Source organism: Papio anubis, chromosome 12 (assembly GCF_008728515.1).
Source record: "Papio anubis isolate 15944 chromosome 12, Panubis1.0, whole genome shotgun sequence".
Taxonomy (NCBI): domain Eukaryota; kingdom Metazoa; phylum Chordata; class Mammalia; order Primates; family Cercopithecidae; genus Papio; species Papio anubis.
Window position 1 is genome coordinate 70,112,260 of NC_044987.1, and position 27,435 is coordinate 70,139,694.

A 27,435-nucleotide genomic window follows, 5' to 3' on the forward strand; every position below is an offset into this window, starting at 1 on the left:
AAGTAACAAAAAACACATCTCAGTGCTTTAAACATAAGGGCTTTTACTGTTCACTAAACCAGTTGTCAAAGGTCTCAAATTTGATAGCTCCTTGTCATCAAACCTATGATTTTATATAATTCTGTCCTCCCTTCCTTAATGTGCAGCCTTTCTTCATCATGTCTGTCACCTCATAGTCACAAGATGGCTGCAGCATCTCCAGCTTCTCGTTAATTACTTTGATCTTATAAAGAGGGAGGAAAGGGAAAGGATAAAAAGGCATTCTCTTAGAGAAGCCCTGTCTTGTATTGAGAAGGAAGCTCTCCATTATGCTTCCCTTTATGTATAATTGTCCAAAACATGTATGCCCAGGTTTCTCAGCCTCAGTACTATTGACATTTTGGGCTGGATAATTCTTTGTTGTGGGGAACTGTCCCTTACATTGTAGGATGTTTATTTTAACAGCATCCCTGGCCTCTACCCACTAAATGCCGGTAGCATTCCTCCAGTTGTGATAACCAAACATGACTTCATCCTCAGTTGAGAACCACTACCTTAGGCCAGAGGAATAGATTATCTGGACTGGTGTAGGTCAGTCATGATTCATGCCCCAGGCCTGGGGAAGAGGGGAAGGGAGCTTTCCTTCCTAAACTCAAAAGATTTTCACAGGCTACAAAATCTGGATTCTGTTAGCAGGATAAGTGATAAAATGGCTGTTGGGTAATCCACCAGTATCAGCCACATGAAGAAAACAGCTCGGTTCAATAAAACCAAAGGTGGTAAAGGCCAGGCATGGTGGCTATCACCTATAATCCCAACACTTTGGGAGATCAAAGCGGGAGGGTTGTTTGAGCCCAGGAGGTCAAGGCTGCGGTGAGCTGTGTTCATGCCAATGCACTCTATCCTGGGCAACATGTGAGATCCTGTCTGAAAACAAATAAAAATGAATATAAATAAATAAAAACAAAGGTGGCTTTTTGTGGGAGAAGTAGGGGCAGGGACTAATAAAGTAGGTAAATCTCAAGCAAGAACTGAACAAGAAAATAAAAAGAGGGAAAAAAAAGTGACACACAAAAAAATTAAGGATTAAAAGGGAGATTTAATTACAAATGCAATACAGATATTTAAAAATCATAAGAGGCTTCTAATCTGTTTTAGTGTCTGATCTTAGGGTTTATAACCTTGTTTCTTGTGACTGAAGAAAACTTTGAAAAGTGCTGATTTAGTATTGTTTTCACTCCACCTTGTTGCAATGTTTTCTTTTAGGCTGATTCCATTAAAAATGGCGTCCAGCTTCTTTCCAGAGCCTATACTATTGATCCTAGCAACCCTATGGTATTGAACCACTTGGCAAATCACTTTTTCTTCAAAAAGGTAGAAATCATTTATTTTTAAATTCTGATTTTTGTTTTTCTATACTGCAATCGATATTTTATTTCTTTTTTAAACTTGGAAAGAAATTTGAAAATGTCAGATTTTCCCCCTTCCAAATTATAGAGTTTGTTGTATTAGTTACGTGGGGGTACATACGTTTGTTTATTCATTTATTTGCTTAATATTTATTGACCCCTACATACTGTACCCAACACTGTGGTGGTGATGCGGAGATGAGTAAAACATGGTTTCTGTACTCAGGGAGTTCAGTTTCATAGAAAAAGCAGCCATGTAAACAAATGTAAGTGTAAAAATAAAGGTTTCTACTCATTTATGGTAGAGAAATGAGGAAGTGGTCAGGTGGCTAAGGTGAATTTTCACCAAGGCTGCAGAGCTTTTGAACTAGGTTTTTAGGAAGAGGTCACCAGAGAGTTGAAAAAGGAAAGACACACATATCTATGAAATAGTATATAATATTTTTATGGTAGGCAATGCTTTGGATTCAGATAGTGGAGCATTTGTGTAATATCAGAATTTGGACATACTATGTAGGGAACAAGGAGTCACTGACGGTTTTGTTTATTTTGCATGTTGATCATGTTGTATTTTTTTAAGTTGCCACTAATTCTGTAGAAGCAGTGGTATTTTAGGTTTCTTAAAATACTAAATCTACTGAGAGTAGTGGCTCATGCCTGTAATCCCAGCACTTTGAGAGGCTGAAGTGGGAGGATTGCTTGAGCCCAGAATTTCAAGACCAGCACAGGCAACATAGTGAGACCTCATCTCCACAAAAAATTTTAAAAATTAGCTGGACATGGTGGCACATACCTGTAGTCTCAGTTACTCAGAAGGCTGAGGTGGGAGGATCACTTGAGCCTGGGGGGTCGTGGCTGCAGTGAGCCATGGTGGCACCATTGCACTACAGCCCATGTGACAAAGTGAGACCCTGTCTCAAAAAAAAAAAAAAAAAGTGCATTTTATGAATTTACTTATGTAATCTTCACAGTAATTCTATGATGTAGGTAATCTTATTCCCATTTTGTGGATGGGTAAATTGAGGAAGAGTTAATAGTCTAAAGTCAATAATTCACTATGAAAGGAGCATATGTTTCTACAGCCAGAGAGAGTAAAGCACTGTGGTTAATAGCTATGTGACCTTAGACTAACCACAGTGCTTTACTCTCTGGCTGTAGAAACATACTACCCTTTCATAGTGAGTTATTGATTAGGCTATAACTGTTATAGCACTGAAAGGCAATTATTTATGGAGAAGATGGAAATGTACCTTACAGGTAAATGAAATGTTAGTCTAAGATAAAAGAGCTATGCAAGCTAGTCTTATGAGTTCACTCAGTTGACTTTCTGATCTTCGTTCAGGATTATAGTAAAGTCCAGCATCTGGCCCTCCATGCATTCCATAATACAGAAGTGGAAGCTATGCAAGCAGAGAGCTGCTATCAGCTAGCTAGATCATTCCATGTTCAGGTAATTTTATAACTTCTCTAAATGTCTAATCTTTTTACTTATGGTGTTTTAAGTCTTTCCAATACTTCTGTTCATATTCGTCTTGTTTTATTTTCATTCTTTAGGAAGATTATGACCAAGCTTTTCAGTACTATTATCAAGCCACACAGTTTGCCTCTTCCTCTTTTGTGCTCCCGTTTTTTGGTTTGGGACAAATGTATATTTATCGAGGTGACAAAGAAAATGCATCTCAATGCTTTGAGAAGGTTTTGAAAGCTTATCCTAATAATTATGAAACTATGAAAATTCTTGGCTCTCTGTATGCTGCCTCAGAAGATCAAGAAAAACGAGATATTGCCAAGGTACGTCTTTTTTTTAAAGTCTTAGCTGTTTACTGTTAGTTATCCCAAAACTTCCATTTCTCATTTCCTGTTATTGCTAGTAGAAATATGATATAAACAGTTTTGTTAGCTGAGCTTGTTCCAGTTTAGATAACAAACAATGGACTTATTAAACAAACTTAAATAGCCCCCACTTTTAATTTTGACAACCTATTCATGGAATACTTCAGCTTAACAATCTCTTTTATCCCAGGGCCATTTGAAGAAGGTCACGGAACAGTATCCCGATGATGTTGAAGCTTGGATTGAATTGGCACAAATCTTGGAACAGACTGATATACAGGTGTTTGAGTCATATTTTTTAATCTCCCACATGATGTGTTTTTTGTAAGCCTGGTGTAGTGTTTCTCTTCCACTTATACCTTTTTCTGTCAATCATGATACAGGGTGCCCTTTCAGCCTATGGAACAGCAACACGAATCCTGCAGGAGAAAGTGCAGGCCGATGTCCCCCCAGAGATTCTCAATAATGTGGGTGCCCTCCATTTTAGACTTGGAAACCTAGGGGAGGCTAAGGTAGGAAAATAGAAATATTTCCTTCTTTTATACTGAATCAAGTTGAATGCACGGCTTTTTAAAAAGTGTATAAACTAAGTCTTTTAACAGTGTGATTTTTCTTTCTCATAGAAATATTTTTTGGCATCATTGGACCGTGCAAAAGCAGAGGCAGAACATGATGAGCATTACTATAACGCCATTTCCGTGACCACATCATACAACCTCGCCAGGCTATATGAGGCGATGTGTGAATTCCATGAAGCAGAAAAACTGTATAAAAACATCTTACGCGAACATCCTAATTATGTTGACTGTAAGGATTTTAAACTTCTTTATGTAATGAAATCCCTTCATTCCCACAAGAGCAGCAAAAATTTAGCCTGAAAAAAAATTTAGATTTGATAGTCAAAAATTTTTAAGGTTCTGATGTCCCCATTTCTCCAGGGCAGATTTGTGGCCTTAAAACAAAGGTGCAGCTTTACTTACATTTGTGCTATAAATAAGCAACTAAAACCAACTGGACCATATTTCAATGACTACGCTATCTTCAGTGGGTCAACTACTTTTGTTAGGCTTTTAACAACTCCTTGGCGTATTTGATAATGCATTTACCTTTGAAACATCCTGTTTTGATTTCATATGAACATTTTTGCAATGTTTATAGAGAAAGAGAAGTGCTTTTCCTTGAAATAATTATTACTAAAATGTCCTAATTTGAGTTTTGCAACCTATACACTGTAAAATATGGAAAGCTTTTAATTAAAAAATAATTTAGGCCTGGCATAGTGGCTCATGCCTGGAATCCCAGCACTTTGGGAGGCCAAGGCAGGGGGATCACTTGAGTCCAGGAGTTCGAGACCAACCTAAGCAATCCCAATAGCGAGATCCCATCTTTATATTTTAAATAATAATAATTTACATAGGGTACTTAATTTTATTTGTGTGTATGAGGGTTTTTTGGTTTTGTTTTTGTACTTTCTTTAAAAAGAACCTAAAGCATGATGTTTTCACTCTAGTAAATCAGGAGCTTTTTTGTGTGTGTGTGTGTGTGAGATGGAGTCTTGCTCTGTCACTCAGGCTGGAGTGCAATGTCATAGTCTCGGCTCACTGCAATCTCTGCCTCCCGGGTTGGTGCGATTCTCCTGCCTCAGCCTCCTGAGTAATTGGGATTACAGGGGCCCACCACCACGCCCAACTAATTTTTGTATTTTTAGTAGAGATGGGGTTTTGCCACATTGGTCAGGCTGGTCTCGAACTCCTGACCTCAGGTGATCTGTCCACCATGGCCTCCCAAAGTGCTGGGATTACAGGTGTGAGCCACCATGCCCGGCATATCGGGAGCTATTAACTTAGTGCCTGTCATGCTGTTATGGATGCAAAAGTGATTTAAAATAAGCAAGATTTCAGTTGAATGCCAGACTGAATTTGAATTGATTTGATAGGCAGTAGTGAACCATTATTGGTTTCTTTAGAGAAGTGACATTTCCTAGAGAAAACAACAACTTACATTTGTGTAGCACTTCACTGTTATTTAATGGAAGAACCCCAGTTAGAGCCCAGGTCTTCTAAGTAGTAATACCTATTCATCAGACTTTCACTATTTTGCCATATTACAAGCAGCTTTTTTTTAAAAAGGTAACTGACAATGGTGTGCATTGGAGAGAAATTAGAAATGGGCCAGTTCCAAGCTTTTTAAATAACTTAGCTTGAGATAAGGACTTAGACCAGGGACCTAGAATTGGGAGTGGAGTGGCAGAGGTAAGTCTTAGATTTCAGACAGTAAGTCTAGTTGGTGACAAAATTATTCTTTAACTTGTTGGATTGATGATTGATTATTGACCTTTGGGACTTTTATGTTTCTTGTATGGCTGTATTAATGAAAAAAATTTGTTTCAAAAGTACGACTTTAAAATTATGATACTTTATAGCTAATATTTGGGATATAAAAACTTTTAAATATGTTTTCAGGCTATTTGCGCCTAGGAGCCATGGCTAGAGACAAAGGAAACTTTTATGAGGCTTCAGATTGGTTTAAGGAAGCTCTTCAGATTAATCAGGTTGGTAATATTAACTCTTAGGTTTGAGAAATAATTATTTTCACTTTTCCTTCCCCATAAATCAGTTTTTCCTTTTAATGGCTACATCTTCCTGGTTTTGCCATCTTTTTGTTTTGTTTTGTTTTCATTCACTCGTTAGATACTAAAGAATGTATTAGGTTGCATTATTAATCATGTTATAAATAGGGACCATGTTTTTTATATAAATCTTTCCTATTGTCTTCCTTGTTCTTTCTTCCCTTCCCCCATCCTGTCCCTTCACTCCACTTCAACAAATGTGACCTGGCTCCTGTGTTTACTCTAGTTTACTTCACTTTCAGTTTAGTTAGTACCATATGAGAGAACTTTATAGAATCATAGTATCTTAGGATTTTGGATGGAACCATAGAGGTCATCTAAACGTTTTGAGGGCCCACAAAAAGAAATAGATTTCACATCATAGCCTAGTACACACAAATGTGTATGTAGACAAACAACTGAAATGAAAGTTTCACAAATCATTATTTGCTTTTGCCAATGGACGACACACTGATATTTTTACTTTATTCCATTCTGTTGCATTTACTATGCAGATAACTGAATACTAACTAAATTGATTTTACAACTCACTAATGGGTATCAACTCTCAGTTTGAAAACCACTGTTATGTGGGAGTCTACAACAAGAAGTGTGTATTTTCAAACAATTTTTTAATGATTGAACAATATTTGTAAATCATTTTCAGGCTTCTGCAGCTGTAGATTCTCATTGTGAATCCCTTGCTTGCTCATGCATAAGTGTATTTGCAATACCAAATATACAGGTTTAGTATTTTTGCCTGTTAGTGATGGTTTCACATGCGTAACGTTTTGGTTGAGATTTTAAATGGTGGACGAGTACTATGGATGTGAATGTGGGGAAGTAATTTTAATCTTATGTAATTGGTCACAAGGCCTAATTTGCAGTAAGTATTGCTGTTTTATTTAACAATGCCTTGTTGCTTTGTATGCATTAATGTTTGGATGTAAAGATTGTGTGTCTATCCAACAGGGAGCCACAGTATTTAAATTGACCAACCTAATGTTACAACTACTTTGAGGTGGCCAAATGTAAACTGAAAGCCTTAATTAAAGTGGTACAATTTTGTATAACTTAGCATCAGTAGTTCAATAAATTTGGATTGCCATGCAAAAAAAAAAAAAAAGAAACAAAGAAAAGAAAGAAAACCACTGTCATAATATAGCTTGTAAACCTCTTCAGTAATCAACTGTTGTGGGAAGATGATTGATCTATCTCAAACTAAACTGCAGATTTTCCTTCTTCATATATGTATGTTTCAGGATCATCCAGATGCTTGGTCTTTGATTGGCAATCTTCATTTGGCAAAACAAGAATGGGGTCCCGGACAGAAGAAGTTTGAGAGGATATTAAAACAGCCATCCACACAGAGTGACACCTATTCTATGCTAGCCCTTGGCAACGTGTGGCTCCAAACTTTACATCAGCCCACCCGAGATCGAGAAAAGGTAATCTCTTTTTGTCCTTTTAAACAAAACTGATACTCTACTTTCTTGTTTGAATCTTAAGAGTGCTTGTTTCTATAGGAAAAGCGTCATCAAGATCGTGCTTTGGCCATCTACAAACAAGTACTCAGAAATGATGCAAAGAATCTGTATGCTGCCAATGGCATAGGTGATTATAAAACTTGAGTACCTATAACAATTTGTCTTAAATGAATACTTTCAGAGGAATGTTTGTAAATCAGAATTTTTCTTAAAATGTGATGAATGTAGTTGTTTTAAAATATAATTTTTAGTTGTTTTTCTGGCTCCAATTAGAAAATTCTTAAGTGTGAACGTTTTTATATCTTTAGGAGCTGTTTTGGCCCACAAAGGATATTTTCGTGAAGCTCGTGATGTATTTGCCCAAGTAAGAGAAGCAACAGCAGATATTAGTGATGTATGGTTGAACTTAGCACACATCTATGTGGAGCAAAAGCAGTACATCAGCGCTGTTCAGATGGTAATAGCTTTTCTTTCAAGATATTTTTATATCTTGTTCGTTGTTGAGCAGATATTTTCTTAGCCATTCTGGCCCTGTCATGGAACTGCATGCTATCTCTTGTGATACTGTGTCTATTTAGAGATTTATAATTATATAATGCTAAGGCCAGGCTTTGGTATCCAGACAGAGATGGAAGTCCTGGTTCCACCATTAATTACATGCCTCAGGCAAAGGACATCCCTTCTGAGCCAGTTTTCCTATCTATAAAATGGAGATAATTGTACCCTAACTTCATAGAATTGTGTGAGGATCCAGTATGAAAACTGCTTGGCACTAGCATGCCTAGCATATTAGTAATACCCAGTAAGTAGTAGGATTTAATATTAATTTGTGTATTCAGTTTCTGAAACTGAACTGTGAGTTTCAGAAAGGTTAAATGACTTATTTAAAAGAAAATGGGCCAGGCATGGTGGCTTACACCTGTAATCCCAGCACTTTGGGAGGTCGAGGTGGTGGACGCGGATGGATGATGAGGTCAGGAGTTCAAGACCAGCCTGGCCAACCTGGTGAAATCCTGTCTACTAAAAATACAAAAATTAGCTGGGCATGGTAGCACGTGCCTGTAATCCCAGCTACTGGGGAGACTGAAGCAGGAGAATTGCTTGAACCAGGGAGGCGGAGGTTGCAGTAAGCCGAGATCGCACCACTGCACTCCAGCCTGGGTGACAAAGCAAGACTCTGTCTCGGGAAAAAAAAAGAAAGAAGAAAACAGGGATAAGATTTAATGACTGTAGGATTTTTTTTATGCTTACATTTGTTGAGTGCTTGAGTTTGAAATAAAAGTCATACTCAGCATCCATAACATTAAAAAGTAAAAAGGATCTTCGGCTCTCTGGGATATATTATGGTCAGAAAGGAAAAGCTTACAAAAAGTAGAAGAAAAGAGCAATCCAGGCTCTGAGAAGTGGTTTACCTTTTTCTAAAATGGGTGGGTTATCATCAGTATTCAGAGTACTGGAAAGTCGATAATCACAGAAACTCACAGAACCCAGATTGTATATGGTAGCTTCAGAGGCTGTGTTTTGTGAGGTTGGCCTTCCTGATCTGCTGAATGATAATGTTGCCTTTTATAAATGCAAATTACTAGGGATATTCAGGAAAAACCTGTCTTAACCATTTTTCATGAAAAAGGTCTTACCTATGACAAGAGGTATTACATGGTCAAAAAGTACTATGTTCATGTCACAAATAACACTAGTATTGTATTGGTTTTACCAAGAAGTTAACAATCAGAACTGTAAGACTCCTTGTACTCATTGCCAGTAGGTATGTTCTGCCAATTGTTAAGAAAGGTATAGACAGTAAAACCCAAAGGACACAGGTATATGATTTCTAGTCAGTGGTCAATAAGCTGATTCTAGATAGTATTGCTAAAAATGTGAAAAAGGCTTTCCAATCTGTTTACCCCTTCTTTCAGTGTTGGTCCACATTTCAAATGGAAAGAAATCATTTCAAGCATCTAGTTTTTCTAATGGTCAGATTTTTATGTTATCAAAATGTATCCTGATGAATGTCAAAAATCATTCCCCAAGTTATTCTTTGGAATTAACCATTCAAAGGGTAAAATACCTTTTTACAGAGCTTTAAAATTGCAGTGCCATTTTGCTACAAAATGAAAATGTCATTTATTCTTTGTTGTGTTTTAATTAACTTTTTTCTTTTTTTGTAGTATGAAAACTGCCTCAGAAAGTTCTATAAGCACCAAAACACTGAAGTTGTGCTCTATTTGGCACGGGCCCTCTTCAAGTGTGGCAAGTTACAGGAATGCAAACAGACTTTGCTAAAGGTAAAAAGGAGAGCTATTATTCCCATCCATTTCTGTGCTACATTGTATTTTTTAATTCTTTGTTATGCATATTCACATACCTACTACTTAATAATACCCTGCTGTCTAAAATCCTTTTCATGTCACTTGACCATATGAAATATTTATTTTTTATTCACAGGCTAGACATGTGGCACCCAGTGATACAGTTCTTATGTTTAATGTGGCCTTGGTCCTACAAAGATTAGCTACCTCTGTCCTGAAAGATGAAAAAAGTAATCTGAAGGAAGTACTTAATGCTGTGAAAGAACTGGAGCTTGCACATAGGTAAAGATTTTGTAGAAACAACCTATTAAATGCTTTGTTTGGTCTATGACCATACCATCTTGAACGCTCCCGATTTTGTCTGAAATACTTTGTTTGTTTAAAGCCATTTGTCTCAAGCTGCTGAAAATCACTTACTTCTAAAGGTGGTCTATTAGAATCATTCCAGCAATAGTTAAGCCAAAGCAGACAGCTGCTGCCACCAGGTGGTGCCAAACTATAGTCAGGATCCTGCCAGATTTGGATCTTGTCGCTCAATCTGTAGGACTGGCTGGCTAGCTTTGCAAACTTGCCATAGATTTTTCATTAATCTGACAGTCATGTGACCCAGCATTTTACACATGTGAAATTTTTTAGACACTTAACGTTGGTTTTCCATTTTACACCAATGTGTCTTTTAATGGGATGTTGATTTTCATTGAACTAGGATTCAGGTTTTGCCTCTTAAATAATGCTTAATAGTTTTATTCAGTTCAGCTCAAAATTTATTTAACCATATAGTATTTATATGGTGATTCAGTGTGTGGTGAAATTAAAACCTGTCATCTCTTCAGGTTTTGTCCAACTTTATTTGTATTCTTGTTTAACAATTCTTGCCTTGCCTGGTAAATTATAAGTGCTTTCATGGCCTGAGCCCCCTAACCTCCGTCCTGACATATTTAGTAAATTTCATGTTTAGTAAATAGTCGTTGCTTGAATTGATTTGTGGTTATTTGTGAATTTACTGATAATATTAAATATAACTTAGACCATCTTGATGAACGTGTCTATTAAATGTAATGAGTGGCATAAATTTGTGTAAATCAGTTAATATGCAAACCTATTCTCAGATTTTGTAGAACAGATTAAATTTTTTAAGGGCTTTATTTCATTACAATCTCTTTTTTTTAAAGTATTTTTTCATTTCATTTAGATACTTCAGTTATTTGAGTAAAGTGGGAGATAAAATGAGATTTGATTTGGCCCTTGCTGCTACAGAAGCCAGGTAATGTTACTATTTATGGAAGGTGACTTTGGGTGAGGCAGTGATATTTGCATGGGCTGGGAAAGTGACACAGTAGGGAACAGAGGTTCCTGACCTTCCACAGGTCAGTCTTTCACACTTCTCTTGGGGACTTTGTAATCTTTACCAGGATTTTTTCCTTTGAGGGAACTGGGCAAATTGCCTTAGAACAAGTACTTGAGTTGTGGGGGAAATACTTTTCTATTTTACTTATGTCAGCTGTGTCAGCCTAATCAAGATAAAATTCACGACTCTGAGTTATATGGAAAGATAATGTTGGAAATCTTTCTAGCTGTGCTTTCAGAGGACATTTATAGTTTGGAAACTTAACATAGTTGGCAGTATTGGCTTATAATAAACTAAGTTAATTTTGCTAATTAATACTTCATACATTGGTATAGTGTGGGATGTGTAATGCAAAAAATAAATTATTTGTTTTGACTGGGTGCAGTGGCTCACACCTGTAATCCCAGCACTTTGGGAGGCCGAGGTGGGCAGATCACCTGAGGTCAGGAGTTCGAGGTCAGCATGACCAACATGGAGAAACCCCATCTCTACTAAAAATACAAAATTAGCCAGGCGTGGTGGTGTACACCTGTAATCCCAGCTACTCAGGAGGCTGAGGTAGGAGAATCGCTTGAACCCGGGAGGCAGAGGTTGCGGTGAGCCAAGATGGCACCATTGCACTCTAGCCTGGGCAACAAGAGCAAAACTCCGTCTCAAAAAAAAAAAAAAAAAAAACATTTTTTTAAAAAAAAGACTTCACATAGATCAGCTAATGGTCCTGCTTCAGATTTTTTAATCTGTGTAAGGAAAATAGATGTGCTGAATTTTTCAATATAGTAGTTGCATTCATGTTTCTCTAAACCTGAAATGTTCTAGGCAGTGTTCTGACTTACTGAGCCAGGCCCAGTACCATGTGGCCCGGGCACGCAAACAAGATGAAGAAGAGCGGGAGTTGCGGGCCAAGCAAGAGCAAGAAAAGGAACTGTTAAGGCAGAAACTTCTTAAAGAACAGGTATCTTGTATTTTCCAGTTATACTGGAATTAATTGTGTGCATGCATACACTTTGTATGTTTTAAAAAAAAGTCCTCTGCCAGGTGTGGTGGCTGACGCCTCTAATCACAACACTTTGGGAGGCTGAGGTGGGTGGAGGGCAGCTCACTTGAGGTCGGGAGTTCAACACTAGCCTGGCCAACATAGTGAAACCCTGTCTCTACTAAAAATACAAAAATTCGCCAGGAGTGGTGGCACACACCTGTAATCCCAGCTACTTGGGAAACTGAGGCAGAAGAATCACTTGAACCTAGGAGGCCAAGGTTGCTGTGAGCCGAGATTGCACCACTGTACTCCAGTCCAGGCAACAGAGTGAGACTCCATCTCAAAAAAAAAAAAAAAAAAAAAAGAAGTCCTCTACTTAGGATGGTAGCCATTAATTTTTCATCATAAGAAAATTTTCAGTGGTGTTTCTTTTCTACCATTTTTCCTCATAGGAAGAGAAACGTCTCAGAGAAAAGGAAGAGCAAAAGAAACTTTTGGAACAGCGGGCCCAATATGTGGAGAAGACCAAAAATATTCTTATGTTTACTGGTGAGACTGAAGCAACAAAAGAGAAGAAAAGAGGTGGTGGTGGTGGACGGGTAAGATATAATTCCTGCTAGCACGAGTGACCTCAGTCTCTGTCTTTTGGCTTTGAGAAATGAGGATAATTGGTTAAATTCCTTCTGTACTTACTAGTTTTGACTTCCTCTTTTGTTAAGAGACAGTCTTCCAACACAGAGAATGATTTCAATGGTATCCAGTATTTAGCAATGCATTCCAAGGTTAGCTAAGTATATTTTACCTTGTAGTTGTCTTTTAAATAGTTGATTTTTGCAAAGTTTTAACCGGTTGAGACTTTTATCTCAATTAGAAGTCTTTAAAATATGGGCCTAGCCAAGAACCTTTTCCACGTGACTTAGTAAAAGATCCTTCATTCGGGCCAGACACAGTGACTCATGCCTGTAATCCTAGCACTTTGGGAGGCCGAGGTGGGCAGATCACTTGAGGTTAGGAGTTTGAGACCAGCTTGACCAACATGGTCCATATCTCTACTAAAAAGTACAGAAATTAGCCAGGTATAGTGATGCATGCCTGTAGTCCCAGCTACTCGGGAGGCTGAGGCACAAGAATCACTTGAACCCAAGAGGCAGAGGTTGCAGTGAACCGAGATTGCCCCACTGCACTCCCACCTGGGCAAAAGAGTGAGACTTATCTCAAAAAAAAAAAAAATCCTTCATTGTCAAATGACTGATAGGATATGGCCCCTTTCTGTACCTTAGCATTCTAACCACATTCCACCAACCACAAAATAACTAACTGTAGGCTTGTTTGGATTTTAGCGTTCTAAGAAGGGAGGAGAGTTTGATGAATTTGTCAATGATGACACTGATGATGACCTACCTATATCCAAAAAGAAGAAGAGAAGAAAGGGTAGTGGCAGTGAACAAGAAGGTGAAGATGAGGAGGGTGGTGAGAGAAAGAAGAAAAAGAGGAGAAGGTAATGTCATCATTAATGTGTTTTAAGTAACCTCGTAAAAGTGGTGAAAGACCTTTTACCTTCTGAATCTTTTGATGTTTAGAATTTATGAACACTTGATCCAAACAGTGAAGCTTTTTGTGCCCCCACTTCCTACTTTAATCCTAAGATAGACCCCAGTACAAAATCCACTGAGTAGCTAGGATTTCCATACATCTCCACAGCTTTCCTTCTAAGAGCTACAAGTTAGTCATAATTGCCTTTCTTGTGTCTCTAAATATTTATTGGAAAACTTGTGATTTAGAATAAGACCTGGATTGTGTCCACACTAACTGTGCATGTGCAATGTTGGAAAAATCACTAAGCTTCAGTTTCCTCTCTGTCGTTGGTAACAGCAATGCCTACTTCATGGTTTTTGCTCAATGCATAAGATGTGAATGTGTGTGAAAGCACCTTTAAAACCGCTCAGTGTTCTCTGCTGTTAAGATCAAGGATGCCCTACCCATTTCTTATGTGGAGGTGCCTCCTAAGCTAATTTGTCCCTCTCTTATTGTGCTATCCTGTCCAGGAACCTCCATTCAGCTATCTTACCCCTAGACTGCCCTTCCCAACCCTTGGCCGACTGTATTTGGGAAAGAACCTGATAATTCATTAAGACACAGACTTGTGAAATTGAAGCAGTGGTGAGGATATTAGTAGCAGGCCTGGAATCAGTAGTTGGGAAAGAAGGAAGAGGAGGGGAAAGATGTTGAAGTCTGGAGCCTGTGTCTTTTCTCATGTTCTGTATCACTCCACCAAGTGCAAGATTCAAATGCAAATTAATGAGACCTCAGCAGTGACTAAATTAATCAGCAGACATTGCATAAATACATCATTTTACAGATTTCTGAGCCACGTGCAGCAAGAGTAAGTTATATCTTCTGCCCTTGAGGAGTGTACAGTATGATTGAGGACAGCACCCATATAGAAGAGGATTCAGAATGAATAATAATTTAATGGCAAAGTAGTCTGGAACTTTATAGGTAGGCTCTTGACAAACTCTCTTTTGGTGTTCACTATTTAAGACTTCCGAAGGGAGAAGAAGGATCTGATGATGATGAAACAGAAAATGGCCCCAAACAGAAAAAACGACGTCCACCAAGAGCAGAGAAGAAAAAGGCTGTAAGTTTATAGTACTGTGTTTTTCTGTCCCCTAGTAGACATGAAAGATTGCACTAGAATACATTCTTTCCTTGCAGCTTTCTCAAGCACGAATGCTTGTTTTCAAAGTTCATCAGTGGCTGTTTGATTGTATCATTGTAATGCAAACCCAATTTAACAAGATGGCCTAATGTAAGCATCTTGACAGATTTATTATGTTTGACATTCTTTAGCCCAAGCCAGAACGTCTGCCTCCATCAATGAAGGGAAAAATAAAATCCAAAGCCATAATTTCATCAAGTGATGACTCTTCGGATGAGGATAAACTTAAAATTGCTGATGAAGGGTAGGATATTTTCTCTTTGTAAATTCTTCTCATGATGTAGATAAATCAAAAGTGATTACTAATCTGCCTGTCTATACTAGAAAAATATACTTTTCTTTCTTTTTATTTACAAATAATAAGAGGGGTGGGGACAGACTTGAAAATTGGAGGAAATAGATAACTGGGAGTGTTGCTGTGCCGAAATGTCTTCTCCGCAGCTTCTTAGAATCTGAGAGCTGGAAGAAAGTTTAACTTGTCATTTTGTCCTACTACATCTTTTCTCTCAAAGAAGAAAACCTTTTTTGAAATCTCATTTCTTCATAGATATTAGCTGAAATTTCCTAGGTGACACCCTTCTAAATGAAATGTATCATTTTGCTGCCCTACTGTTGACATACTAAAAGTGTTACAGGTAGCCAAGTCCTGGTCATATGGAGATAGGCTATTTCTTTTTATTTATTTGTTTATTTATTTATTTATTTTTGAGATGGAATTTTGCTCTCGTTGCCCAGGCTGGTGTGCAATGGCACGATCTTGGCTCACCACAACCTCCACCTCCTGGGTCCAAGCGATTCTTCTGCCTCAGCCTCCCGAGTAGCTGGGATTACAGGCATGCGCCACCACACCCGGCTAATTTTGTATTTTCAGTAGAGACAGGCTTTCTCCGTGTTGAGAGATAGCCTATTTCTTGACTGTTTCCTCCCCTGTTGTGCAGTGGTAAGTCAACAGTACCTGCTCCGTGGAGGACTTATCCTAGACTCCTTCCGCGAGGCTCTTCTTTAGTTCATGGCCCACCCAGTGAAGCATAAAATCATTTGTCCTAAACTTGCCCCTCAAGCTCAAGTTGTCCCCCATTTGGATTTCTCAACCAGGTCTCTTAATACTGTACTACACTGTGTTCTTCTGTAGCCATCGTTTTCATTTATTCATTCAACAGACATTTGAACATCCAGTGTGTGAGATAGTATAAGTGCTGGTAATACAGAGAGAAAAGATAGGCCCATAAATTCTCCAAGGAATTTCTGCTTCAGAGGCAGTGGAGAAGAACAGATAAACCAAAACCATGTTGTAGACTGGGTGCAGTGGCTCACACCTGTAATCCCAGCACTTTGAGAGGCCAAGGTGGGTGGATCACTTGAGGCCAGGAGTTTGAGACCAGCCTGGCCAACATGGCGAAACCCCATCCCTACTAAAAATACAAAAGTTAACCAGGCATGGTGGTGTGTGCCTGTAATCCCAGCTACTAGGGAGGCTGAGGGACAAGAATCGCTTGAAACCAGGAGGCAGAGGTTGAAGTAAGCCGTGATGGCACCACTGCACTCCAGTCTGGGCGACAGAGTGAGACTCTTGTCAAAAACAACAACAACAACAAAAAACCCACATTATAGTTGGATTAATGTTATCATGTAAATTTGCATTATTGCTCTCCAGGAACCATACCTAGTCTTGAGTTTGGGTGATGGTAGGAGTTGTAAGAGATGTTTTTTTTCTAAAAGAAAGGGTGTTTGAGTTGAGTCTTAGAAGAATTGGGATTCCTGAGGCAGAGGTTAGCATGTTGAGGAGGCTAAGGCTTCTGGTGGAGATTGGACTCATAGGGTGGTAATCTATAAAGAACCAGATTTGCAGTTCTGGCCAGGTGAGGTGGCTCACGCCTATAATCCCAGCACTTTGGGAGACTGAGGCAGGAGGATCACTTGAGGCCAGAAGTTTGAGACTAGCCTGGGCAACACAGTGAGACTCCATCACTACAGAAATTTTATAAAAACAAAATAAACAAAAACAAAAAAGATCTGCAGTTCCCTTTTTCTCTGAAGGCACCGGCTGACACATCTGGATTGTTTTTCTGTAAAGCACTGTTTAGCCCTTGTCCCCATGGTGTTATCCAGGTCTGTTTAGAGACGTGCATGATCAGTGTAAGGAAATACATGGTTTTCAAAGACTGAGCACTGTTAAATGTGTTGGCAGAAAGGTCCATTGTGAGATGCTGAGTGGCTTCCAAATCTGTACCTGAGGTCAAGGCCAAGTTTGTTTGAGCCACTTGCATCAATTAAGCTTTGTCCTGACCATCATAAAGTGTGTTTGCTTATTTGGCGAGATGGAATGGAGTGAATTGGATCCCAGGGAAGACCCACAGGTCTTTAATATGTATACAGAAAGAGAGTAATATATTTCACCTCCCTCACCGTTCCTAGACCGAACTCTGGGATTCAGTATTCCTTTATTGGAATATCTGTCATGAAAACCAGAACTAAGGAAGGTGCCAGAGAAGTGTGTCTGCTCCAAAGGAGCGGTCACAGTGGTTAAGGGAATGTTCTTTCCTCAGAGCCTCCAGGAGACCAAGACTCTGAGGTTGCTGCCACCATTCTAAGCATAAGCATGACTTCCCCTTTCCTTCACATATCAACTGAGAAGTAGAGGGGAGAGCTTGGGAGCAAAGGGCCCCTTTAGCCCCAGTTCCCTATCTTGAGCAAGTCTGGTCATGGTGGAGGGGACCTAGTGCAGTAGCAAATCTTAGGACAGGAATAATGACCTCACTCTTCGGGTACCTATTAGCACCGATGGCAATAGGACAGGGAAATGTCCTTTGAAACCCTTTTCTGCCTTTGGAAAAGGGTTAATTCTTCAAAGTCTTCAAGCCAGTTGAGATCCTGGATTTCACCTTTGTTGCTGTTAATTTGCTTACAAAGATAAACAAATGTATCCCTTCCTTTTCATAATTTTATATATGAAATTGGGAAATGCTTCATTCTGATTAAAAGTGCCCAGTGAATCACCCTCCTGGTTTATATTTTGACTTATGGCTAAAGTGCCTTATCTTTTTTTCCTTTTTAAACCTTTTTGAATTGTGAAATATATCACATTTACAGAATAGTACACAAAACAAGTATCACAAAATGATACCTGTGTAACCACTACTTAGGTCAAGAAATAGAATATTAAATGCCCTTATGTTTTAAAAGTACATTCTCTGCTCATCAAGGCCCCAGTTAGCCAGAATCCTCAGCTTCTAACCAATGATCATCTTTGCCAGACATCCCAGGAACAGCAACAGCAACAGTGACTCAGACGAGGACGAACAGCGAAAGAAACATGCCTCATCAGAGAGTGATTCTGATGAGAACCAGAACAAGTCTGGCAGCGAGGCCGGCAGTCCCCGGAGGCCACGAAGACAGCGGTCAGATCAGGACTCAGACAGTGACCAGCCATCCAGAAAGAGAAGGCCCTCCGGTTCTGAGCAGTCTGACAATGAATCTGTGCAGTCAGGGAGAAGCCGCTCAGGAGTTTCTGAGAACGACTCTCGCCCAGCTTCTCCAAGTGCCGAATCAGACCACGAATCAGAGAGAGGATCTGATAATGAGGGTTCTGGCCAAGGCTCTGGAAATGAATCAGAACCAGAGGGATCCAACAATGAGGCCTCAGATAGAGGCTCAGAACATGGATCAGATGATAGTGACTAGGTTTTATTTCATCAATAAGCTTCATCTCTGGAGGAGACTTTTTTAATATATGAAAGCTGTGATAAAAATGTTTCAGATGTTTAGTCAATTGTGAAATTTTTCTTAAGGCAATTTTCTTTTCTATCAGTTTGTATATTACTAAGCCCCAAGAGACATTTCCTGTGCTAGAGTCCAATATTTGAGTCTCTTGTGCAAATGAGACTATTCTTTGTGGTACAATTCCACCTATCATATGTGAAAACTGCAGTAAAAATAAACCCAGATGCTAAATCATTCCTACAAAGGTTTGACTGAAACTGTGGCAGATGGCTCATCTTTGTATGTTAAGCAGCATACTCTTTTGATTTTTATTGCAATCTTTTACCAAGTGGTGCACAAACTTGGTATTGATGTCTTTATTCCGTTTTGAGTTTAGATTGAGAATATTTTATTTTCTGAAGGCAGAGATATCTACTGTATAATTGCACCAAAGTACATTTGAAAGGAAGGTTTTCAATAGTGTTGTAATACTGCAGCGATGTAGATAAAATCACAAATATATAATTTGTTAGGTTGAATAAGGTGTGGAAAATGCTTTACTGTTAGTAGAATGCAAAAACCTACCTAAGCCACGTAATAAATTCTTTTACCAACTTTTATGGGTAATTTTGTGTCTTTTTTGTTTTGATATATTTGTGCATGGCAGTTTAGCAGAAATTATGCAAATATTTGAAAAATCCTACATTAAGCCTCAGGACTTATAATTCTTATAGATTTGTGGAGTGTTTATTTTAAAGATGCAAGAAAACAAAGGTACCAGCATGTATTTTTATTTTCAGTAATTCAGTAATTAACAAGAGTAACATTTTAATGTAGCAGTTTGTAAGAGCTTTAATTATTGTATTCAACAAGTAGTATTAAATGTGCTATATTAGCCATTGAAGTGAGAGTGCAGAGATAAAGTTCCCTTCTTGTCTTCAGAAATTGAGTAAAGATAAATTTATTGCCCGTGTGACGTGAGAAATAGGGTGATGATGTTTGCACAGGTTGTGGGAGCAAAAAGGAGGTTGGAGGAAGCAGTGAAGACAAGGTTTCTTGAAGGACAGGAGCCCTGAGATGACTCAGCCTGAGCCAGGGCTCCTGCCTGTACCTCAGGATCAGTCTCCCATTTCTTAGTGGAGTTGGTGTCAGCAGGAGCAGGCAGCATAGATAATGGGCCTAGTGCAGTGGCTCGTGCCTGTAATCCCACCATTTTGGGAGGCTGAGGCAGGAAGATTGCTTGAGGCCAGGAGTTTGAGACCCTCCCTGAGCAACCTAGCAAGGCCCAATCTCTACAGAAAAATTTAAAAATTAGCCAGGCGCTGTGGTATGCACCTATAGTCCCAGCTACTTGGGAGGCTGAGGCAAGAGGACTGCTTGAGCCCAGCAGTTCTAGGTTACAGTGAACTGGGATTGTACCATTGCACTCAGCCTGGGTAACAGAGCTGAGAGCAGAGATACTGGAACCCAGGAGTCCGGGACTGGAATCTCACTTCATGACACTAACCAGCCATGTGACTTTGGGCAAGTTACTTCCCCTAGATAGGCCACGTGCCTCATCTAAATCAAACCATTTCTCCACTGTTAATCTTGAAAGCCTCAGTTCAGTGTCACAATTAGAGAATAAGACTTGCATTGTCTTTGATGTTCATTTGGAACTAGACCAAGCACCACAATTAGAGCTATTTAATTAAAAAATAAATTTTGTTGAAATTTACACAAGAAAAAACATTATTCTGAATCCGAAGCTTTAAACCCTTTCCCCACTGAAATTACTTAACAGTCTTTTTAAGCACACTATCCCATTATAGCAAGACTATATACCCAACTCAGGAATGTTGTGAGGATGATGAGTTAAGGTAGGTTAAATGATGAATGCACTGTAAATTCCCAATAAAATTATGCATGTGATTGAATTGGCTCTGAATGTTTGGCACCGTTCATCAAGCTTGGCTTGTTTAGCCTAACTGGGGACTAGGTCAGTTACTCTTTCACAGGTCATCCTTTAAAAAATTCATCCTAGTTCCCTTTGAGAAAAATATTTTGAATCTCCAGGAAATGTGATTTTCCTGGAGCTTTTAAAGTATCCCTTGTTTTGGTTCCACTAATGAACAATTTCCATCCCTGGGAGTGTAATTAGCCAAAACAGGCAAGAAAGACCTTTTAAAGGATAATAATATCATCTCCTCAAACTGGAATTTGGAGCCTATGATCAGTGCAGCTTCTGTCGCAGGGGTAGTTTCTGATGCTCTGGTCTTTTGGGTGTGTTAGGAAGTATGGGTTGGTGGCAGCGCTTCCTGTAATGGCATTATGGACCCAGGAAAGGCTATGTGCTACAGGCAAATCAAATGCGTCTAGACTGCAGTGCATCCTCCGATTTGGGCCCGAGCAAATGAGACTGCAGCTAGAGGCAGAGATTCTCACTTTGGATCAGCCCCTAATGATAGGAAGGCTGCCCTGGCTCCTAGTTTGACTTTGACACTCACTTGATGTGACAAAATGCTTCACTTTTCAGCTTCAGTATCCCTATCTATAAAATAGGTTGTTTATGATCCTTTTAACATTCTGGGGGCTTTCTCAATTATTTTATTCATTCATTCATTCATTCATTCATTTATTTATTTATTTATTTATTTATTTATTTATTTATTTATTTATTTTTGAGACAGAGTCTTGCTCTGATGCCAGGCTGGAGTGCAGTGGTATGAGCTTGGCTCCCTGCAACCTTCACCTAACTGGGTTCAAGCAATTCTCCTGCCTCAGCCTCCCAAGTAGCTGGGATTACAGGCTCTGGTCACCACACCTAGCTAATTTCTGTATTTTTAATAGAGACAGGGTTTCGCCATGCAGGCCAGGCTGGTTTTGAACCCTGACCTCAGGCGATCCGCCCAGCTCAGCCTCCCAAAGTGCCGGGGTTACAGATGTGAGCCACCGCGCCCAGCCCAAATAATTTTAAATACAGTGTCTCTACCTCAACTACATTATTCACTTGAGGTGTTTCTAGTAATTGAAAATCTTTTCTGCTATTTTAAGCCTAATTTCTTATAGACACAGATATATTTTTGCTTATGAAATACATTTATTTGGGCTAGGTGTGGTGGCTCATGCCGGTAATCCTAGCACTTTGGGAGGCTGAGGTAGGAGGATTACTTGAGGCCAGGAGTTCAAGACCAGCCTGGGCAACAGAATGACACCCTGTCTCATTTTTTAAAAAATACATACATATATATATATATATATATATATGTAATTTTTTTTTTTTTTTTTTTGAGATGGATTTTTACTCTTGTCGCCCAGGCTGGAGCGCAATGGCTCTATCTCGGCTCACCGCAACCTCTGCCTCCCGGGTTCAAGCGATTCTCCTGCCTCAGCTTCCGGAGTAGCTGGGATTACAGGCATGGGCCACCATGCCTGGCTAATTTTGTATTTTTAGTAGAGACAGGGTTTCTCCACGTTGGTCAGGCTGGTCTCAAACTCCCAACCCAAAGTGATCCGCCGCCTCGGCCTCCCAAAGTGCTGGGATTATAGGCATGAGCCACCGCACCCAGCAAAAACAATTTAAAAAAATTTATAAAGAAGTATATTTATTTGGCTCTTGTCTTTTGTTGTTTTTTTGTTTTGTCTTTGTTTTTGTTTTTTTGAGACAGAGTCTCACTCTGTCGCCCAGGCTGGAGTGCAGTGGCACGATCTTGGCTCACCAACCTCCACCTCCCAGGTTAAAGCGATTCTCCTGCCTCAGCCTCCTGAGTAGCTGGGACTACAGGCACATGCCACCATGCCCGGTTAATTTTTGTATTTTTAGTAGAGACGGGGTTTCGCCATGTTGGCCAGGCTGGCCTTGAACTCCTGACCTCATGTGATCCACTTGCCTCGGCTTCCCAAAGTACTGGGATTACAGGCGTGAGCCACTGTGACTGTCCCCTTTTGCTGTTCTTTATTCTGCTTTACAGCAGAAGTATTTTGATAACTTTTTTTTTCATTTTAAAAACTGAGTTCTGGAAAATATCTCAATTTTTGTGCATATGTCTTGATATAGCTGATCAATTCTGGGTTGCCACTACTCTAACACTCTGAAGGGCAAGTGTATTTGTTCATGAAGTCCACAGCTAAATAGTGAAGAGAACACTTATTAGCAAGGCATGTGGGGCTGGCTTTTCAGGTGTCTTCTGCAGAAGTCACTCAAGTTGTGAATTTACCTTCTTTTTAATTCTGTCTCCTAAACAGACCTCAATCCCGTGGGTTCGTTCCCCAGAGTGTTTTCCAGGACATGCTAGTTCCAAAAGATACTCCTTCAAAAAGAGTTCTACAGTCAAGTTAGTTAGGAAAATGCTATAACAATTAGGAAGTTTTGGTGACAATTCACAGAAAACGCTGTTTCAAACTGATTTAGCAAGAAGAAAAGGCTAGATACGGTGGTTCACGCCTGTAATCCCAGCACTTTGGGAGGCTGAGGTGGGTGGATCACCTGAGCTCAGGAGTTCAAGACCAGCCTGGCCAACATAGTGAAACCCCGTCTCTACTAAAAATACAAAAATTAGCAGGGCGTGGTGGTGCACGCCTGTAATCCCAGCTACGCAGGAGGCTGAGGCACGAGAATCACTTGAACCCAGGAGATAGAGGTTGCAGTGAGCTGAGATCTTGCCACTGCTGTCTACCCTAGGCAGCAGAGCGAGATTGTCTCCAAAAAAAAAAAAAAGGAAAGATAATTGTATCCTATAATTGGACATCTGGGGGGATTGCTGAAAGGAAGCTACAGTTCAAACAGAAGGTTCAGTATTATGAAAGACTCAGTTTTATTCATGCTTTTTGTCATGCGTATAGAAGAGTATATGATGTAATAAATATAAATTAATACCTCTATATCCCTACCAGAGGCTTCCTGGGTGCCCTTTCCCAGTTGTACCCCTCTCCTTTCCCATATATGCTATGTTTGAGCAAAGTGTTTAAACCTGTCTGGGGGTTTAGCCCTCTTCTGACGATGTAGGTCATAATTTGAACATTGGTATCATTGTGTGTTACCGTAGAAAGTGAGGCGTCAGGCTCCTTGCCTCTGCCCTGCGTGACCCCTTAGTGTTGATTGAAATGATCTATTTATTCCCACCAGACCATGAGCTTGAGGACAGAGCTTATAGTGTTTCCATCTATTTTCCAGGGGCCAATCATAAAGTTTGGCAAGAAGTGGATGCTAATTTATATTTTGAATATAAATTTAAAACTGAATTAACTAAACATGGAGGCTGTGGAAAGGATTGGACTGTCTGCTCTGAGGCCTCTGGCAGCTCCATCCTGCTCTTCTAGCATGTGTTTTAACAAATTCATTTTGTGGAACTCAGGTTTCCACTTGCACTCAGTGGTAGCGTGTGGCATGAGTCCAGGTCCCCTTCACAGACGCGGCCACAGCAGATGCACTGCCAGACTCTCCACGTGGCTGGAAATGGTCAGGCTGCTGTTTCTTACAAATCATCCTCATGCCCACCAGATTTTGTTCTCATTTTGACAATTGTGAAGGCATTGAATGTCCGTCTAACTACTCAAAGATCACTACTCTTGAGCATAATCTCAATAAATGAACGTGTAGGTTTGTCTTGAGTCCCAGACAGGGGGGAATGTCTGTGATATTATCTTCTCCAGAGGGGGATCAATGCCAAAACCTTTGTTCTCTTCTGAACTGCTTTGAAACAATACTGTTCTTTGAAACAATACGGTTTTGATCTCCCATGGGAGCTGCTGCTCCGATTTCCTTAACTGAAAAGAAGTGGCGACTTCATTTCCTGCCTTAGCCCGCTGCGGATTGTCCTGGCCTGCATGTGTGTGCCTGTGCCTAGGTGCAGAGACGCTCCTTAATTATCTCACCTCCTGCTGCTTCCAGCTTGGAGTGGAAGCTAAAGCTATCAGGCCAAGGAGGTGGGAGAAGGGAGCACCACCATATTCCTTGGCCAGAAGCAACTGTGAGGGACAAATGCTGGGGCTAATTTAATGGATTTAAAACCTTGTTTCCACAGCCTGCAACCTTCTTGTTGAACTCTGGCATGGGAACTATGCACTATATGCATTATGCACTATAATTTCTGAAATTATAGAAATTTCAGAACTTGGGTTCCCACCCTTTTGATCCTCCAGGAAGACTTGGGACCCTCCCTTCTGGAATCTCATATTGCAAACAGCTGATCTTGTTCAAAACCCCTTTCAAGGCAGCTCAGAAGTTCTCAGTAGTCACCTGAGCTGCCAGTGTGCTCCCCATGTCAGCTGTGGTGTGGCTGGTAGGCCCTTGTTCCTGTGGCAGGGATGACAAATGCCTTATAGTTATTTGGCTCTAGACAATGGGGTTGGAGCATGAGGAAAGGGTTGGCCTTTGCAAAGAGCTGAGTCCCTTCATCCACACAAAAGGAAATCATGGGTCAGTGCAATTATTGGCAAGTCAGTAGCTTAGATGGTAGGAAGATATAGGGGATGGAGTTGCTTCTCAATGAAGTGGACGCTGAGGCCCAGGGTCACCGTGGCTGGGAAGGCAGTACAGTCCTTGGTGGTCAGCAATGGGGCCTGGGCAGATTAGGTTGGATATCAGGGCTCGTCAGATTTTAATGGGCTAATCACCTACAGTTTCTGATTCAGTGAGTCAGGAGTGAGACCAGACATTCTGCATTTCTAACCGGCTTTCAGGTGAAACGAATCCAAAGACTACACTTTGAGCCGGGAGGTTGTATAGCATTACAAATGTGCCCTTTCTGGGAGAACACCTTCAATTTTCCTTTCATTGAGGCTTAAAAGCCTGACAAAGCAATTTCATCAGCTAGGGGTGGGGTGTGGAGAAGCGGATGTTACCAGGGGAAGGAGGAATGAATGAGAGGAGGTTAGGGAGGAGACGATGTGAAACGGCTATTGTGGAAAGCAGGAAGGTGAGCGTACTGGGGAGGTGGTGAAGTCCAACGGCACAAATTTTTTTTTTTTTTTTTTATACTTTAAGTTCTAGGGTACATGTGCACAACATGCAGGTTTGTTACATATGTATACATGTGCCATGTTGGTGTGCTGCAACCATTAACTCGTCATTTACGTTAGGTATATCTCCTAATGCTATCCCTCCCCCCTGCCCCCTCCCCACAATAGGCCCTGGTGTGTGATGTTCCCCTTCTTGTGTCCAAGTGATCTCATTGTTCAATTCCCACCTATGAGTGAGAGCATGCGGTGTTTGGTTTTCTGTTCTTGCGATAGTTTGCTGAGAATGATGGTTTCCAGCTGCATCCATGTCCGTACAAAGGACACGAACTCATCCTTTTTTATGGCTGCATAGTATTCCATGGTGTATATGTGCCACATTTTCTTAATCCAGTCTGTCACTGATGGACCTTTGGGTTGATTCCAAGTCTTTGCTATTGTGAATAGTGCCGCAATAAACATACGTGTGCATGTGTCTTTATAGCAGCATGATTTATAATCCTTTGGGTATATCCCCAGTAATGGGATGACTGGGTCAAATGGTATTTCTAGTTCTAGATCCTTGAGGAATCGCCACACTGTTTTCCACAATGGTTGAACTAGTTTACAGTCCCACCAACAGTGTAAAAGTGTTCCTATTTCTCCACATCCTCTCCAGCACCTGTTGTTTCCTGACTTTTTAATGATTGCCATTCTAACTGGTGTGAGATGGTATCTCATTGTGGTTTTGATTTGCATTTCTCTGATGGCCAGTGATGATGAGCATTTTTTCATGTGTCTGTTGGCTGTATGAATGTCTTCTTTTGAGAAGTGTCTGTTCATATCCTTTGCCCACTTTTTGATGGGGTTGTTTGCTTTTTTCTTGTAAATTTGTCCGAGTTCTTTGTAGCTTCTGGATATTAGCCCTTTGTCAGATGAGTAGATTGCAAAAATTTTCTCCCATTCTGTAGGTTCCCTGTTCACTCTGATGGTAGTTTCTTTTGCTGTGCAGAAGCTCTTTAGTTTAATTAGATCCCATTTGTCAATTTTGGCTTTTGTTGAACGGCACAAATTCTAAAGGACCTGGGCCTTCAGAAGAAAGGAGAGGTGGCCGGAAAGCAGAGTAGACACTGGCCATGCCAAGGCCATTGGGCATGAGACGAAAGGCAGCAGGGGAAGTGATGATGTCACAGGACAGCCAGGTTTCCTTTAGAGCAAGAGGATGACAGCACTGTCCAGAGAATAGACTGAGGATGTGGGAAATTTCCTGCTGATAGACCATGAGGCCCAGAGGGTATGCAGAAAGGGTTGGGGAGGGGCGAGGGAGGGAGAATTGGGAGACATTAGCAGGTGTATGGAGAAGTTCAGTGTGAGGCCATGTCCATACTGGGGCCCTTGGACTTCCTGTGGGCTGAGGCAGGGCTCAAGCAGGCTGGGAAGACAGGTAACCAGTTCCGACGGCACAGAGTAGGGCCACTGGGGATGCTCTTCCCTGCATTCGGGTGATGCACTGATCCTTTTCTGGAGGCACGAGGGAGGGGCAGTAAAACTTCAGGAGAGGCGTCACTCCTGGGACAGGAAGCCGGGGTGCCCCTCTCCAGGGCCCAGGTGTCTCAGCCATGGAGTGGAAGCCCCATGCACGCAACCTTGTCTCTCCAGGGCATGTTGTTATGGATGCTGCCTTCTTAGAGCAATGTGGTCAGACAAGGCTGTCCCCACGCACTGGTGACTTGGTGGTTACAGCTCAGCATTTCCAAAGATAAAGCAATAGTTGTGGGGTTTTTTGTTTGTTTTTTTGAGACGGAGTCTCACTCTGTTGCCCAGGCTAGAGTGCCATGGCACGCTCTAGGCTCACTCAACCTCTGCCTCCTGGGTTCAAGCGATTCTCCTGCCTCAGCCTCCTGAGTAGCTGGGAGCACCATGCCCAGCTAATTTTTTGTATTTTTAGTAGAAATGAGATTTTGCCATGTTGGCCAGGCTGGTCTCAGACTCCCAACCTCAGGTGATCCACCCGCCTCGGCCTCCCAAAGTGCTGGAATTACAGGTGTGAGCCACCGCACCCGGCCAATAGCTGTGTCTTGAGCTTCAAATATCATAGATGCCTGAGTATAAGGTGTCCTGAATATAACGTGACCCCATGCCCACTGTAAAGG

The 27,435-nt window shown here is 40.6% G+C and overlaps 1 protein-coding gene across 2 annotated transcripts in view; it reads left to right on the forward strand.

The window, feature by feature from the left end:
* The window catches only part of CTR9 (CTR9 homolog, Paf1/RNA polymerase II complex component), a 45,663-nt gene that overhangs the window by 9,888 nt on the left and 8,340 nt on the right, over nt 1–27,435 (forward strand). The window contains exons 7-25 of one of the 2 annotated variants that reach the window (XM_003910222.4): nt 1,246–1,353; nt 2,731–2,838; nt 2,943–3,179; nt 3,412–3,501; nt 3,605–3,733; nt 3,845–4,028; nt 5,684–5,772; nt 7,092–7,277; nt 7,356–7,443; nt 7,625–7,773; nt 9,485–9,601; nt 9,762–9,907; nt 10,818–10,889; nt 11,790–11,925; nt 12,402–12,548; nt 13,290–13,447; nt 14,491–14,587; nt 14,800–14,912; nt 17,923–18,994. In XM_003910222.4, coding sequence (XP_003910271.1) covers nt 1,246–1,353; nt 2,731–2,838; nt 2,943–3,179; nt 3,412–3,501; nt 3,605–3,733; nt 3,845–4,028; nt 5,684–5,772; nt 7,092–7,277; nt 7,356–7,443; nt 7,625–7,773; nt 9,485–9,601; nt 9,762–9,907; nt 10,818–10,889; nt 11,790–11,925; nt 12,402–12,548; nt 13,290–13,447; nt 14,491–14,587; nt 14,800–14,912; nt 17,923–18,349 — 2,781 coding nt within the window. In that variant the 3' untranslated portion in view covers nt 18,350–18,994. Of the gene's footprint in view, nt 1–1,245; nt 1,354–2,730; nt 2,839–2,942; nt 3,180–3,411; nt 3,502–3,604; nt 3,734–3,844; nt 4,029–5,683; nt 5,773–7,091; nt 7,278–7,355; nt 7,444–7,624; nt 7,774–9,484; nt 9,602–9,761; nt 9,908–10,817; nt 10,890–11,789; nt 11,926–12,401; nt 12,549–13,289; nt 13,448–14,490; nt 14,588–14,799; nt 14,913–17,922; nt 18,995–27,435 lie in introns of those variants that run through there. The other variant, XR_001894939.3, reaches the window with a different exon arrangement.